Here is a 17,502-nt window from a genome sequence, read left to right as displayed (position 1 = left end):
TTACTATTTTGGTGGGAAAAGTTGGGAATGTGTATCAGGGAGATGTCATTAGCATCACAGAAGTCTTTTGATTATATGAAATTTTTCTAAATTTGTACATATTATAAGGAATTTTATAATTCCTTACAATATGCATTTGATATTAAATTATCTTTATAACCATAAATATATTACTTTTCTGCTACCCTTGTTTCTCTACCTTAATTTATAACCAATTTTTATATATATAGACAGGTGTATTTCAGGCATTTATAACAGTTAAGAATTTTTCACTAACTATCAAGGTGTTATTCATTCCTCATTATATAAATGAAGTAATCTGGTAACTTATTTATATAAATAGGAATCTTCCTGTTTTGGTTTTTTGTTTGTTTGCTTGAGATGGGCTCTCCAGATTGTATACCAGACTTACCTGGAACTCACTGAGTGTCTCAGTCTGGCTTTCAATTTGCAATAATCCTCCAACCTTCGATTTTCACATGCCATGATTATAGCTGTGAGCCAACACAGCTGACCCACAGGTATCTTTACCGTGGAAATGAGGTTTCTTAATAGAATGTTGTGTAAGAGATATTAAGACAAACTGTTGCTTCAGTAATATGTTGCAACGTGAGCATTTTCAGATCCACTTTAACAAAAAACTGTGTAAGATCTTTGGTTCTGTTTATTCATATCCTACATTATCTTTCAGTTTTTAGCTTCCTGAATCCCTTTTGAGTTTTGTTGGACAGCTGTTCAAGCTTTCTTCTGTAAATGGAACTCATGGTCATGTCCAAGCGCTAATGTAGCGCATTTCATTGGAGACTCCTCTGGGCAACTCACTTTGGCCCTGTGTTAATAGGTGGCTAGCAGCTGAGAGAGAGGCATTGCAGACCTTTTATCGTCAGCCAAGATTTAGGACCAAAATACATATGCAAAGGCTAGGAGCACACAGCATTTCCCTGTTCAATACAAATGCAAAGGCTAGGAGCACACAGCTCTTCAGTCACCAGGTGTCTGTGTGTTACACATAGAGTAGGTTTTCTCTGTAGACCCGTGTCGGTGACAGAGTATTCTCCACAGTGTGCAATTACTGCTCTGCGTCCTTGTGGTTATCTGTTGTCCTTAGAGATTTCTGCTGTGAGTCTTTCCAATGGTTGTTGGAATTATTTTAAATTGGCAGCATAGTCACTGTTGTATTGCAAAAAGCTTTTCCTATAGGTTTGATTAAAGGACATATTAAAAGTAATCCGAGCCCCTGCGAGGTTCAGGCAAGCTGAGACCAAGACGGGTGTTGGGGTGACATAAGCTGAAGGGAAACTAGAGTCTAGTGTGTCTTGCTGTGCTTAGTCCCCACTTTGGTGGAATAGGTGGTAAGCTTTAGGGACTCCCAATTGCAGCTCCCCCATCACTGGAAAGGTGTTCTTTATTGTTATTTCTCATGAGAGATTTGCTTTAGCTATTTGCTCATTTTTAGGTTCATGTTGTTCAAGCGGTTACAACAGACTTCTGAGAAGTACTTTGAGTGGGGAGAGGAAGCTTGACTTAAAAACTGGATTTCGTGCTGGGAGATGGAGTAGTTGACAATGTGTTTGCCTTTCAGGCAGGAAGTCTTGAGTTTAATCCCCTGGACCCACCTGTAACCTCAGAGCTAGGAAGGTGACAGGAGGATCTGAGGATGGCAGCCCAGTCCCTCTTGTCTAGCTGAACCAGCAAGTTCAGATTGAGTGAAGCTTGTCTCAGAAATCGGCATCGAAAGCCATTGAGGAAGGCTGCAGATATCAAACCTCTGGCCTCCAGGAACACAAGTGCACACACTAAGGAAATAAGTAAATAAATTTGGGTTTAGTCTGATATTGTGAGTCAAATGTGTCTGTCACCATTTTATATTATTTGAAAAAAAAATTTATCATGGGTGAAGGGGTCTGCTGTTTAAATCAGTCCAAGCTATTTCCTGGTCTCTTTTATTTAGTTGACTAAAGTTCTGAACCTGTAGTTATGTTCTCCAGCAAATTCCAAACCTACCTGAACATCAGAATGCTTAAGAATGCTAAACTAGAGGGTCTTAGGCCACTGTAATAATAATCCTGAAACAGTAGGGATGGGATGCTTTTTCAGAATCTGAATACTTCATTCAGAAAGGGATTTCGGAGAACTGTGGTCACCTGGGTTTAGTGTTCTTTCCTTCTTTAGAAATGGTCACACCTGACTCTCAGGGGCATTTCACTTGCTTTGTGGTTTCAGATTTTCCCAGCATGGTGAGATCTGCTGTGGAAATTTCCTTTGAGGGTTCTTTTCATAAAGCACTGGAAAGATGAAGGAGTTAAAGTGCCTAGACCTCTGATATATCAAGCTCTATCAGTTAAAGCAGCTAGACAGAGATGCAAAACAGTTCTAAAAACAAAAAGGAAATATTGATAAAAAGAGGCACAATCAGAAGATATGCATGGTATGCATTCCAAATAAGTAAAGAGTGTGTGTTAGTGTCTAATAAATACTGCATGAGATGTGCTCTCATTAGTTCATTTCAGTGGATGTAAGCATTTACACTTAACTTTACTCTTTATTTACTCAAAACTCAAATTCCTCTGGAAATCCTATATCTCATGATGCCTCTCTCCCCTGATATACTAGGACAGCATTCATGGCTTACAGTGTAGACCAGTTGTAAAGTACAGAATAGTCATGTGGCTAAGCTAGCTTATAAAAAAGTAAGCTTTACTTTAAAATACTTTAAGCTTTCATTTATTGTTTCTTTGTTGGCTTTTTAAAAATATTTGCTTTCTAGATGACAGAATCAACTCTTAATTCCCAGTCCTTCTTTTGGAGAAAGTAGTCATATAGTCCTTTTATTTTTAAATCTAATTTGGTGAACAAATCTGCTAAAATTTTACATATCGGAAGCAGCGTTCTGTATATAAATTCAGAATTGCTTTTGGAATATGAAAAAACATGTGCAAATATTTATGTCATGCAGCCTAGGTGGTCAGTTCTTTGAATGTTAAAACATCTTGAGGAGAGTTTTTAGCCATTTATTCTTTCTAAATCCTTGAGTTTGCTAATATTTTCAGTAAGATCTTGGGGAACATAGCATGCTTGCCAACTAAAATATTAGTAAAAGAAAGAAGCAAATGTGAAAAAAGTTTCATTAAAGGAATGGTATGCTTGCATTTTGTCCATGAATTTATGGACATAAATGTGGTAATCCATCAGTAAAATTTAAATTAATCTGAACGAGTTATTTTTAAAGTTTTGCTGCTAAATTTATTATTTTGGGCACCAATTAGAATGTCATTATTTGTTAGAGAAATATTCAGCTAGGCCTTTGAAAGTTCTATTGTTGGCAAATGGTTTGCCAGTTCAAGTGTCATCCTAGGAAAGACATATCTGAGTAGCCATGCTGGTTGCACTTGGTGTTTCTTTAGCCACTGTCAGTCCTTAACAGATCCTGGGTGTCATTTAGATATCAGGCCCTGTACTGTCTGGCGGAAGGGGAGACTGGTTTTCTCGTAAGTACACAAGTCACTTGATTGGTCAGTAATTATGTTCCTTTTCCGTGATCCCATTGGTTTCATGAGGAAACATTCTAAGTTATGGCCAGCGGTAGATAGGGCATCCCAAGCCTGAGAAAAGATAGGTCCATTCTGGAAAGGCTTCATCACTCTATTTCTCTATCTCTCTCTTCCTCTCGCTCTAACTCTCTAGCTCACTCGTTCTCTTTTCAAATACAGGTGTGCACATATGTGGGCACATTTACACATACACATGTAATATCGTTTTCCTCCATTCTTTGGTCCTTCATGTGTGGGCGCTTTGTGGAAATTTCATCTACAGTTCTCAGGAGGCGCTTAACTCAAGGACAAAAGCCAGAGCAGGGGTGATGGAGACAGAATAGGTCCTGGTCCTTGATGACTTTCTGCTGCATCTGAGCGCACCATCTCCAGAGCCCTTTAGCTTTGGTCCTTCTTGAGATAAGTGATAATATCTTCCTCATTAAAGTGACCCATTATAATATGGAGTTCTGTTACTTTCAGTCAGTGTTTGTTTAGAGTGGGATACAGCCTAATGACGTGCTAACATTGTGCTGCTGCTCCTGTCTGAGCAATAGTTAGAAATCAGCTGACTTGGAGCCACCTACTATCTTTATCCCCTTGCTCATCTGTGATTATCAACTTCGTTTAGAAAGAGCAAAAACTAGGCTATTGTCAGACAGTAGGGGAGGAAGACTTCCCTTCTCAGTGGACTAGGGAAGAGGGATAGGAGAGGAAGAGGGAGGGAGGGTAGCACTAGGAAGAGATGAGGGAGGGGCTACAACCTGGATACAAAGTGAAGAAATTGTAAATAATAATAATAAAGGAAAAAAGAATAAAAACTTTCATCATTTCTGAGGAGAGTTCATTTATAATGAGTGTTGTTTCTAAATCCACCCTAAGGAACTGCTTGATGCCTTTGGGAAGAGGCCACGTGTCTAAGCTGTTAGATAGACACAGTTATCTGCTGCTGCTGAGTGTCTATCTGAGTGCTTTGTGATGACTATAAAATCCCTGTGTCTTGCAAATAAGACTTCATCATAGGGAGCCTTGCCATGAAGTAGCAGATGGTACCAAGGCACAGAGTTCTTCCTGCCTGAAAACAACATCATCTGCAGAGTACAGCTACTCAGCTATAGCTCTACAAAAAAATCCTTCACTGCTTCTCTGTACTTTGTCGAGTCTGGCCATGAGTATATTTGGACAACACATGAGTTATCTTAGGATTTTCTCTGAGACTTTGCTTGCACTCTCCATCCCACTCACTTATATCCTACAATACCCTGTCCTGGAAAGTAATGAGGAATAGTGGGTTTTCTGCTACTGTAGAGGCATTGATAATAGCAAACACCAGACTTAGTGTGGGAGCGTAGAGATAAGGGGTGTCTGTATTTAAAGAGTCTGCATCGTAGATAGGAGAAAGCAACATAAGCAAATGATACTTGCATGCTTGTGGTACAGAAGTGGAACAAAAGACAAGATGTCTTAATCTTGGGGACATAGAGAGAAAGTGAAATTTTTTTTGGAGATTTTATCAGAGTAGTGTTCTAAAGGATGAAAGTTAATTCTAGGAAGAAGTAATAAACAGTTGGTGCAAAGCCAGAATGGCACAATACAGCATGATGGGTTAAGGGGAAATAGTTCACATTCACATCCTAGTTTAATCAAAGGATGGGCTTGGTAGACCCGGGCATTCCTGTGCATTAAGCCATAGAAAGTGTGTTTTGAGGAGCTCCATAGGAAACCCTAGGCATAGTCAGTGAATACAAATATGTTAGATATATCTGGCTATGCCTACAAAACCTGCAAACTGGACCACTGTTGTGTAGTCTTAACTTCCTTGTTTGAAAAGGAAGGATTCTGTCTTTCAGGAATTCACTGATACTAAAATAATCCATTTAAAAGAGGTCAGAAATATATTCAGGATGGAGTAAATGTTCAGTAAGGGTTAGTTGCCATTTCTAGTTGTTTTTATACATCTGCTGAGGAGGAAAAGGAAGCCATTTTTTTAAAGCATGGTCTCTATCCTTGGTAGAAACAAGAAACGTTGGCTGTAAACTGTTTAATGGCTCCTAACATACTGTACCCATGTTCTAGGATAGTGAGATGGGATAGCATGTGTTCTAACTTCTGAGAAGAGTAGCTTGCATAGCCTCTTTGGTTCAGTTAGACCTTCCCACATGGCTGGGCAAGGAGTACATGTGATTCAGTTGCAGTAAAAATGTCTTAGGCTAGTGTTAGGGACTCATGTTTCTCAGTCATCTTTGAACTGCTGGCTGCAGCAGAAAAAAATTATTCAGGGCACTCTTTATGATAATTGGTTTGATTTAGTTTTGATGAGCTTATGTTATTGGTAGGGATGATTGAAGGCTATTTTTATCGTCCTTTTCACTCTTGTGGGGGGGGGGATTTAAATAGATGCTGTCAATGAATAAGAGGCTTCTAAAGCAGATGTTTGGAAGATAATGACCAATAAGCTTTGCCAGCTTTCTCTCTTATCTACTTATCATCTCCTTCAGGGACATAAGAGAGCCCTTTTGAATAACTCCTTAGCATTTAACTTGATTATCTTTTTAAAAGATGCAGCTGAAGAAAGACACAGAGTCAAATTAGAATGGCCAGCAGCATGAGGAGAATGTAGCAATGGAGTAATAATGACTATGTACTTAGAATGCCGAGACCAAGATTAGAGTGGTAGTTCAGAGATCTGTATTTGTACTTCAGTATGTCAGCGTGTATTTTAGTTCAGAGCGCGTGGGGAAGCGTCTGTGTGCAACAGTGCCTAACTCACAACGCGGAAAGAAAGCAAGTAGTCAACAATAGTTCTCCTTCTCTGTCCCAGAGACATGACTCAGGATCGCCCATACAGACACCGATGTCCATAGATGTTCGATTATCTTATCTCAGACACCTTAGTATTTGCATGTAATGTGCACACATGTTGTATGTGCTAAGCCATCTCTCAGTTACTCAATAGAATGCTACAATGCGATGAAAATAGTTTTTATGCTCTATTGTTTAGGTCGGGAGTAATGTCAAGAAAAATCTGCCTGTGCTCAGTACTGGAACAATTGTTTTCCCTGAGTTGTTTTTTTTGTTTTTTGTCTGCAGGGGGTTGACTGTAGAAGTGGAACTTGCAGATGTGGAGGGCAGACACTGAAGCATTGCGTTTGGCCCACACTCAATTTCTGTGTAATGAGCCCTACCTCAGAACTTTGCCCTAAGCTTATATACAATGTCATCTCCTTCTGTAATTCAGACCGTATCTGGTCTGCATGGAAGACTATGATCCCATTCATCTTTCACTCTGGGGCAGTGGTTCTCAACCTTCCCAAATGCTGCCACCCTTCAAAACAGTTTTCATGTCGTGGTGAACCCCCAACTGTAAAAATGTTTGGTTGCTACTTGATAACTGTAATTTTGCTATTGTTATGAATAATAATATAAATATCTTTGTTTCTGATGGTCTTAGGCAACCCCTGTGAAAGAGTCATTGGGTTTTTCAAAGAGGTTTTAACCCACAAATTGAGAACCATTTTTCTAGAGATGTATCACTACCACATGGTATGTTTCTGCATACCTGTACTGATCAGCTGAAATATCATGTGAGCCAGAGATATAATTTAAACTTCCTGGGATCCCTGTTAAAACACATCCAAAGAAACAGATGAATATTATCTTAACTTATTTTAACCTTTGTATCTATCTTCTACACGTAGCTAATGAAGATAGTGATGTGTTCTTATATACATATTTTCTGTGGTATTAGAATTCAGAATGGATTTCAAATTTAGATCACATGTGAACTTGGACTAATGTAGTTCAGTCGCAAAGTAGCCCTGGATTGTGTTGAACAGGGTGAATGGTCCGTTCTAGGATTCATTTATTTTCCCTGTCGTTCTTGTAGTTGCTAAAGTAAAACATCCATGTGTTTCCAAGCAATAGCAATTATAAACCATTTAATACATTAATCTCTTTGTTTGAGTATCTTGTTGAATACAATAATTTTGTTAAATTGCTGTCCTTGTTATGTAGCTGAAGAACTTGAGGTACTGAATTAATGACTCCTCTTACTGCCATATGACTTGTGTGTGGGGGGATCTAGCTTTAAGTAGAAATGAAATAACCTTAGAAGACTCCATTCCCTTTTACTACTGTGTAAACTGACTGACTAATTGGTGACATAGTGTTATCTCGGGTGGATTGTTTTCTAATCCATTCTGGATATTGAGATAATTGTTGTTCTTCCCTGGTTGGGGAGGGAGTAGAGGTTTAAATATGAGAATAGAGGCTGTGGCCTTCCTAGGAACGGAAACTATTATTAGCATATTATTTCTATTTCTTAGTGAATTTACTAAATGAATTTACTAAAAAGGAAATAATGAGAACGTGTTTTGTGGTAAACATTATTTTTAGGTAGGGTTAAAGCAGAATGCTAACGCCAAGTAAAGCAGCTTTTAGTCTACTAGGAAGCTTAAATAATAAGGAAACATATGTAACTCTTTAGAACACATTAAAAAGGAATACACTTTCTAGTTCAGTCCAAACAATGAAGTAAAGAAATATTTATAACCTGTGTTTAAGGGTCAGATCCCACAAGAGATTTAACTTCTTTGAGGTTAATTTGATGATTTATAAAAAGTCCACCATAGCAGTTTTAGAGCAATGAATGAAACCTACTGCTTGTGCCTTAGGTACAAAGTTTTACTTCTACAGAATGGAAATTTCTGAAGATATTATTTTCAACCTGACAACTATAATTACTAATACCATGCTAAATATCTGAAGTCTATAATGCAAGTGCATCTTACGTGTTCTCACCAAAGTCACTTTTACCCATGCGTACATACTCACCCTCACACAACTGCTAGAAGTAGTAAATACGTTAATTAGCTTAATTATAGCAACTAATTTACAGTATATAAACCTATCCAGAGAAGGTCAAATGATGGCAAAACCTCCTATCATAAATAACCTTGAATAAATATACTTTTATTTGTTTATTATAATTCCATAGGGAGAAAAAAGGGAGAGAAATGAAGCATCTGGGCTATGTTCTCAGTGCACTCTGGCAGGGAAATTAGTGAAATTCCTGGTCTTCACATTGTAGTTGTGTTTTTCACCTGCCTCCCACATACACATTAAAGATAGCACCGTAATGGAGTATGCTTTTTCTGAGGTTTGAATTCTGGCAGGAATGTCATTTACTCTATAGCTGAGTTAGCTTTGCCTAGCATCCATTTGTCTATAATGCAGTATGGTTTGTGATTCTGTATTCATTAGTTAGTATACCTTTTATTATAAGATATGTTAAATTGCTATTGTACATTTGGGGCTTTTTAATCTCCTTCTCAATATTGTGAGATAACATTTCAATTTGCCAAAGTAAAATTTTCTGTCTACCTCAGGCACTTATATTTAGATGTTCACTGTTTACCGGTACAGGCTCATTGAGTGATCACTCTTTATTACAAAAAAATATGAAAAATATTTTATCTTAGAATAACCTCACAGGAAATATTAGGCTATTAGCTGGGTGCTGTGGTGTTTTCCCCATGGTTCTCTATTTGCTTGAGTTTTTAAATTGCTTAAGATTAACTGCCATTTGCTGCATATTACCAATAAAGCCAAGATAAATGTTGTCTATATGGGGTGGTTAATCCTTCCTTAATGGAAGTTGAGAGGTAAGGGGTCCAGGTTGGCATTGCTGTTCCACATGTTTTGTCACCAGCATTGCTGATCATGCTGTTTCACTGTCTTCGTAGTCAATGCGATAGCTTCAGTTGTCGTTCACATGTCAGCCAGCACAGAAAGGCAGAAGAAAGTGTTCACTGCAGCCATACCTTGTGACATCCTGGAGGTCCTGCATATATCTGCTTATATCTCATGGCTGCGTAATTAGCCATCTGTAGTCTCTGGTGGGCATAGTCCCTATGCCAAGGACAGGTTGTATATCCCTGTTTTGAAAGGGTTGGGATCAAAGGTGGTTCAGTTTGTGTAGTTTCTTCCTGATTTGGGGAATGTTGCATAGAGTTTACACTTAAGCACTCTCTTTCTGAAAGCTAAGAAAACCAGAATTACCCAAAGCTGAAGCTTACTCCGCATCTTTGTGCATGGAAAAGGACAGAGGCCTTTCTAGAACGGGGTATGATGGATGCTTGTGTCTCCCATGGTAGAGGCCTGGCCAGAGCTTCGCAGGCTCTGCTCTGCTTTGCTCTTTGGAGCGGCTTTTTGTTTTAGAGTGTGGAAGGTGCCAGTATTGTACATTTCTGTAAACTACTGGCACACACTAATTTCCTTCTCTACTATGTTTTAATCTCTACTGTGTCTGATGCGCAGTGTGACTCTGCGTATCTGCATGAACAGTAGTGCCTGACTTAAAGAATCTGACCTCTAGAAAATTCTGTGTCCAATCCAGAAGATACTCTCCCACTCAGCACCTGCTGTGTTGCTGTGGACTCTGTCCATACCTTTGTTCACCAGATGCTTGTAGCTGCTGCTGTGTGTGGTCAGCCTGGAGCGATCCGCACAGTGGTGTTAACTGGGTTCTTGTTGCTGTATTGGCTGGTCTCTTGTCTAGAAGAATTCTAGCATATGTCTTCAGTTAATCCATGACTTAGAATGAAAACTCTACAATCTAATTTGTATGTGAAAAAAATTCCAAAGATATAGAGAACACCTTTAAACTCTGGATTTTTGTTTTTCCCATTGCATTCATCTTTTTAGCCATACTATTACCATGGCCAGGCTGGATCTACAAAATTTAGCCTTTACTGTCAATATTTGAAGTATTTTCATAAGCCTGGTATCTTGACTGTGTTTACATATTTTCAAACATATGTGTGTTCTGTTTAAGCAACTATAATTTATTTTTATATAGAAGTTTGTTCTAAACCCCCAGTAGATAATTTGTTTGTCAGCTTTTTGTTTTTATTTGAAGAAAATGTTTTATTCATTCATATGAAAACAGAAGCCTAAAGGTAAAATATGGGGAAAATTAAAACACAGTTGAACAATAAATCAACTGACCCCCAGAATAGTCATTGATGCTGTGTATCAGCCTAAATGGAATGTAATGGGCGTAGTGGAATTCTTAATCTTGAATTAGTGAGTAGTTTACGCTACTCCAGTAAAGATTGTGAATAACGTATTAGCACGCGAGTGAATGTAGCAAATTAACAGAGCCTTGCAGACATTGCGAAAAGGAATCAGAAGGGTTTTTTTAAAGTCTTAATCAAGTGTGAGAGTGAACTAGATGAATTCAGAGAGATGAAACAGGGCTTAACGAAGAGCGTGGAAGAAATTCTACAAGTTTTTTGTTGACGGTAAGTGCGATGTGAGTCAGTTGATGTGACTGCCAGGAGTTAATCATCTTCTAGGTTGATTAATAGACATGGCATGCCTGCAGCGGGGGAAGCTTTCCTCCTGCTCCTTTCTCTGTTGGCCACTCTATCCTAGAAGAAATGTGCACTCTACCAGTGCGTTTTAAGAGGGGACATTGCTGTCGTGATTCGCTTCATTTGCTTCATCTTACAGCTTTCCAAGAACTTTTGTGTACTTGGTTTCACTTAGCACATACGCTTTGTGGGAAACTATAGTGAAGACGTACAGAGTGGCCAGGTGATTGGGGGAACCAGGGACTTTCATCCTAGGAAAGAGAAGACTCCTAAGCCAGTGCTTGTGCTTAGGTTTTTAAGTCGCTGCGTTGAAGACACTGACTCCTAGTCTGTTTTGCTCTAGGCAGCATAGACCTGGGACTCTATCATACAGGAGAGTCACAGGGTGGATAGTTAATGTTTTATAACTGTCCAAAATGGGAACAGGCTTCATCGAGGCAATGGAAATTCTCCCCCAGTCAGCCTTCCCACCCCTCTGTGTGTGTGTGTGTGTGTGTGTGTATGCATGTGTGTTGTACACACAGTGGGCTGAAATTAATAAGGAGAAGTCACTTGTTACACATTCTATACGATTAATACTTTGGTGCAGGTATGATAATGCATGCACTTATACAGAGGAGGAAGATCTGCAGTTCAAGACCAGCATGGGCTACATATTGAGACTGAGGCCAGCCTTGGCAAGTTGAGGCTAGCCTGGGGCACATGAGACCATTTCAAAACCAAACAACAGTATTAAAAGCCAGTGAACTACAGATGAGTGCATTGTTTAGAGTGATGTGAACGGATGATTACTACAATTTTTGTTTCATTCTTTTGATGGTGATAATAAAAATAAATAATAAGGATGCCTAAATTGTCCTACAAAAAGAATAACTTAAAGGCAGTTGATTTGTAGGGAGCATTCATGTTGTATAGGCTTAAACTATCTGTGTTTGATCATAATTATTCTGACTATAGAGAAGTACAAAATTGCTATTATAGTGTGCTGGCTAGTTTTATATCAACTTAGCACAGATAGTAGTCATTTTGGAAGTTGGAAACTTAGCTGAGAAAATGCCCCTACCAGAGTGGCCTGTGGTGCATTTTCTCCATTGATAATTGATGTGGGAGGTTGCTTACTGTGGGGCACCCTCTGGTCTGGTGGCCCTGGGCTCTATAAGAAAGGAGACTGAGGAAGCTTGAGGAGCAGCCCAGGAAATGGTTCTCTTCTGTGGTCTTTGCTTCGGTCCTGGCCTTCAGGTTCCTGCCCTGCTTGAGTTCCTGCCCCAGCCTCTGTTACTGATGTAGTTTGAGCTGACAGTTGTAACCTGAAAAAAATCCCTTCCTCCCCAACTTGCTTTGGTCATGGTGTTTTATAACAGCAGAACATACCCTAAGACTTATAATCTATTTTAGATCTCTATTAGTAATTTTGAGTGCATAATAATGGGTGTGACTTTAAATCTCCGTATTAATAGAGTACTGTAAGTTGAAAAGCCTTTCTCCTTTGTTTTCTACCTGTCCAGTTTCTCACACTATTACCTTCCTTAGTTTTTCTCAGCATATAAAGGCGAATTCTCATACCCATTCTCATTTTGGTCACTTCCTGTGTGAATCAAACCCGATTTCATGTTTCATTCTAGGTTATTTTTTCCCCCAAGATGTTTTGAAGGTTTCCCACATCAGAACACGGTGTTCTTGAATTTTTTTGTGTGTAATTAATATTGTATACAATTTTAATGTAGCATACTTTGATTTTTCTCCACTTATAAATATTACATGATTTCTATTTTTATTATTAACAATTATAATGAATAGAATGTAGTTATATGTGTTTAAACATTTCTGTATTGTTAACTACTAAGTGTAAGGACAAATGCATTAATTACAGAGTTGCCTACTGTTTTTTGAGGTATAAGTTTGTGTGCTTCCAAAGACCTCAGATAACTTATTGGGTACTTTTATATGGGATTATGTATTTTTCTTAGTTTGAGGGTCACTGCCCTGAAATGTGTTTTATTCATTTTCCTAATGGCTCATTAATCATTAACTAATGACTAATAGCAGTTTCTATAAAGCCTCCATGTGGTTAGATAATAGTTCCTTAGGATATGAACTGCTACTAACAATTTTCTGAATAGTCTTTTCATATCTTCCTAGGGCTTTTTGTTTTTTGGCCATGCAAAATTTGTCCTGTTTTTAAGGTGTTTGTCTTGTGCTCAGCTTTGCCACAATACTCAGGGTCTACTGTGGCAGAGTTGCTGGACTCCTGGGAGACATATTGTCCTGGCTGTCATTTATTCTGTTTTTGTACTGGCATGTAAGCATCTGGGATTTGGAAGATTGTAACCTTAGGTACCGATATCTGGTCTGATCTTTGTTGGGTGTTTTGTTCCTTGCTTTCAGTTGCCCTCTCTGGTTCTTAGGGCAATGTGGTAGCTATGTATTGCCTGGTAGGAAGTTCTTCAGGATCCTCTTAGGTGCAGCCACTTGGGGGTTCCAGATAACAATGTGATCCTAGGAGCTGACACCTAGGAATGGGGATGGACTAGAAGGAGTGAGGTGCCCCACAGGAGGGAAGAAAGCAGGCTGTTCCACCAGGATCTGCTTAGTCCCTGGGAATGGGCAGAGATGGGGAGGTTGGGGAGCTGCTGCTCTGCCACAGCGAGGGAGGAGACTAGGCTTTGGTATGGAGAAGAGGGAGAGTGCTTCACGGGCCCCACTTGCTTTTCCCTCAGCTTGGCTGTCAGGATCCCATAGAGGGCCTGCAGGAGCTGGGGCTGGGATAATAGGAGGAGGAAGGTGGGGGCGAGATCTACTGATCCACTGGAAATGGGGGTGCTGGTTGGGGTTGAGGGATGGGCACAGAAGGAGGTCTGCTCAAGACAGGGAGGTGAGACTAGGGGATTGGATCTAGAGGATAGCTTGGAGCTGTGAAGATCCCCACAGTTTGATTACCTACTTCCCTGGCCTGAGTGGCCTGTGGGTTCCCAGGGAATGCCTGCTAGAATTGGAGACCACAGAGAAGGAATGAATTGGGGGAACAAATGTTGAAAGTGAAGAGCTGTGTTTTCCATTAGAGATAGGACCAGAGAGAAAGGGGACAGATCTGGATTGAAGGGAGGTGGGGTGGAGCTGGGAGGAGTAGAGGGAGGAGAAATCGTGATTAGGATATGTGAGAAAAAATAATCTGTTTTCAATAAAAGGGAAAATATTCTGTTTTTATTGTTTCATTTATTAATTGTGTGTGCGCACATGAGTCCAGCGCTCATAGAACCTAGATGAGTGTGTCAGGTATCCTGGAGCTGGAGTTCCACCTGACACATGGGTGATGGGAAGTGAGCTCAGGTCCTCTGCAAGAACAGTATAAGCTCTCAACTGATGACCCACCCTTTCGAACCTACAAATTTTATTCCTAAGGTGATATATCAATTTTGATTTTAAAAAGTATTCATTTTAGTTATATTTTTATTCTTATTGTTATTAATAGTGTGTGCCTGTATGCATGCATGTGTACGTGTGTGTGTGTGTGTGTGTGTGTGTGTGTGTGTGTGTGTGTGTGTGAGAGACTGTATGTGTGTGGTGGAGATCAGAGGAAAATTTTCAGCAGTTGCTTCTCTGCTTCTCTCCTTCTGCCATATGGACCCTGGGTTTGGAAATCAGGTGGTCAGGTTCTGGAGCAAGTACCATCATGGCTGAGCTTTCTTGCCTGCCTAACTTGATTTTTTTTTAATAGGTTACTTTTAGAGAAGTTTTGAATTTGTTATAAAATTGATCTTAAGTGTGAGGTGTATTTTCCAAAACCTTATTGGCTTCCAGATACACACAGCCTATCATATTTTCTGTACACCCTTTCTGTAATGGCATGTTTGTTAAAATGGATGAACTGACATGACACGGCATTACCCTCCAGAGTCCTCAGCTTATAACAGACTTCACTGTTGATACTGCACATTCTATAGGTTTGGATCAATTTATAATGGGATGTTTCTACCATTACAGTGTCTGTTCCCTAAGCGTCCTTTGTACTTTGCAAATTCATCCATCAGTCGCTGGTTGGCCTCAGACAACTGCTGATGATAGTGTCTCCTATGACAGAAGTCATACTCTAGGAGTGACAGTCTTTTTCAGATTGGCTTCTCTCACCTAATGACCCGCATTTTGTTTCCGGCATGTCTTTCTGTGGTTTGGGAGCTAATTTCTTTTTAGTGCTGAGTAATGCTACACTCTCTGGATTTACTATATTTTATCTCTGTGTTCGCCTACTGAAGAACAGCATAAAACTGTAAACACAGCTGTATAGGTATTAGTTGGCTCGAGGACTATTACCAGCTTCCTCACTCGAGGCAGTTGCTGTCCCCGTTCTATTTGGTTCCTTGTGTGAGCTGTGCTTAGAAGCCTAAAGTGGACTGGCCTTTCTTAGACTCGCGCGTACATACTGAAGGTGATGGCTTTCGTTTTCTTCATGTTATAGAAATAGAGGTTCTGATACAATGGTGATGCTATTGCTTCTGTACCTCAGCTGAGTTAGCTTCTACATGCACGAGATAGCGTCAGTAAAGAAATGGGCTGACTTTGTCTTTCAGTCCTCAGAGCAAGAACTTTTTTTTTTTAGCACCCAGTACAATAGAAGATGTATTTTTCACCCTGTTAGTACCAGCAACAGTTTCATTCCAAGCTTTCTTGTTTGTTAGATACTTAAATAAAATCCAATATTTTCAAAGAGCTGTCTCCCTGATATTTGAATGGCATTTTAATAAGCGTTTTGAAAAGATTTAAACTTATTATACACCAGCTTGTTTTTTGAAGACAAATCATGTCGTTTTGTTTAGCTTTCTAATCCTTTAATCATTTTTTTTTAGCATGGTTCCACGTGTTTCACATCCCTCTATAGACTCCACAACTGGACTAACTCCTTCAGTAAAGCTAATCAGGATGAAAAGAAACAGAAATGTCATTCCGTTGCTGTTCATTATGTGTTCCAGCACACAGTTTCCAGACCTGCCTTGTTATAGTTGACCTTGAACACAGCATTTCTATACCTCTAGTTCTAGATTGCCAACCTTAAGAGTGAGTGAATGTGTGTGTGTGTGTGTGTGTGTGTGCTTGCGTGCGTGTGTGCGTGCGTGTAGTGAAGATGAGCTTCATGGCATGGATGACCACAGGGCACTGAGACAGGTGTTTTGAGGGGCCTGTACTGAGTTTAAAGCTCTGTTCCTGCTATCTTGAAATTAATTAAAATAATTTTTAACCAGAGCCACCTTGTGTTTATTTTGCATTGGGGCTTAAAATTTCAGTAACATGTACAACTTATAGTGGACTGGAGGACATGGTTGGTGAGTCGGAGGTAGCCTGTGTCTAACCCGCCTCAGTCAATATGACAGATAAATCGGGTTATAAATTTGTGGTTTTCCCTCTCAGTCTTTCATCTCTTCACCAGCAGGCTTGAGTAGTTCCTAGTTTATCTGTTTGATCTCTGGTCTCTTGAATTTGTCATCTGCTCATGGCTCCATTTATTTCACATCAGGCATTTGAGGCATGCTTCTTCATGGAACTTGAGCTGTGAGAGACCAGCCCTCATTCCTTTCAGAAGAGTCTTTGTCAGGAGTCCCTTCTGTCTATTAAGAGATTGCAGCTCACTGCCTCTTGCCCTGAAAGGTTGCCTATTCATTTCTAAGAGTTCTTACTCTCTTTGCTTTGTTTATACAGCACAGTTTCATACCTCAATCTCTTAGAAAAATTTTATATTTTTTGCTCTTTCTGCAAAGGGGCATGGAAGTTAACACCAGAAATTATGTCCAGGGCATTAAATATATATATGTATTATATATATATATATATATATATATATATATATATATATATATATATATGGATTCTGAAATACTCAGGGAAGTCACATGGGGAAAAATGTTACTAAGTACAAATAGTGAGATTTTGCACTTTTATTTTTCTTTCCTATAAAGCTAATCAAATAGGCATACAGCTAATATAACTTTTAATGAATGTTTTATTGTATGAGTCAGCTGATTTAGCCATTTATTACTATTTACTTGTCTGTGTGTTTACTTACTTACTTTGTTTCCTTGTAGCTTAACAAACAGCAGTTGCAGTTGCTGAAAGAACGATTCCAGGCCTTCCTCAATGGAGAAACACAGATAGTGGCAGATGAAGCCTTTTGCAATGCGGTCCGAAGTTACTATGAGGTGAGTTTACAGAGCTCTGTTTCAGGCACGGTGGCATTTCCTGGACCATTTCACTGGTGTGGCAAAGAGTCTCGGAGGTTTTGACAGTCTCCAAAGGATTTTCACTTCTATTTTGCAATTTAAAAACTCTAATTCCACTGTCTGGTTTTGAGAGATAAATAAACTTGGAAATTATTCACATTGTTTGGAAAATAAAGTGTTTAGAATGATCTTCTGGCAGTGACTGAGATAGCTGAGTCTAGCTATCTTGCGGTTCACATTCATAGATGATCCTTTTTAATCAGGATTTCAATAATAAATTACTATCTTATGCCAGTTTGCTCTTTAAGAATTATATAATTAAAGGCACTAATTAATTTCAGGAGAATGCACTTCTTTTCTTATTGAATGAATAATACCACCAATTCCATC

At 39.2% G+C, this 17,502-nt stretch overlaps 1 protein-coding gene across 8 annotated transcripts in view; it reads left to right on the top strand.

Annotated features, from left to right (window-relative positions):
• Cadps2 (calcium dependent secretion activator 2) overlaps positions 1 to 17,502 on the top strand; it is a 486,122-nt gene that overhangs the window by 110,478 nt on the left and 358,142 nt on the right. For all 8 annotated transcript variants that reach the window (XM_055608125.1, XM_055608124.1, XM_055608126.1 and 5 more), the window contains exon 2: positions 16,978 to 17,091. In XM_055608125.1, the coding sequence (XP_055464100.1) occupies positions 16,978 to 17,091 (114 nt within the window). The remainder of the gene's footprint in view (positions 1 to 16,977; positions 17,092 to 17,502) is intronic.

This window comes from Psammomys obesus, unplaced genomic scaffold (genome assembly GCF_907164565.1).
Source record: "Psammomys obesus unplaced genomic scaffold, mPsaObe1.curated_primary_1811, whole genome shotgun sequence".
Classification (NCBI taxonomy): Eukaryota; Metazoa; Chordata; class Mammalia; order Rodentia; family Muridae; genus Psammomys; species Psammomys obesus.
Note: the sequence above shows the minus strand (reverse complement) of the source record. Positions and strands in the feature narration are given on the sequence as shown.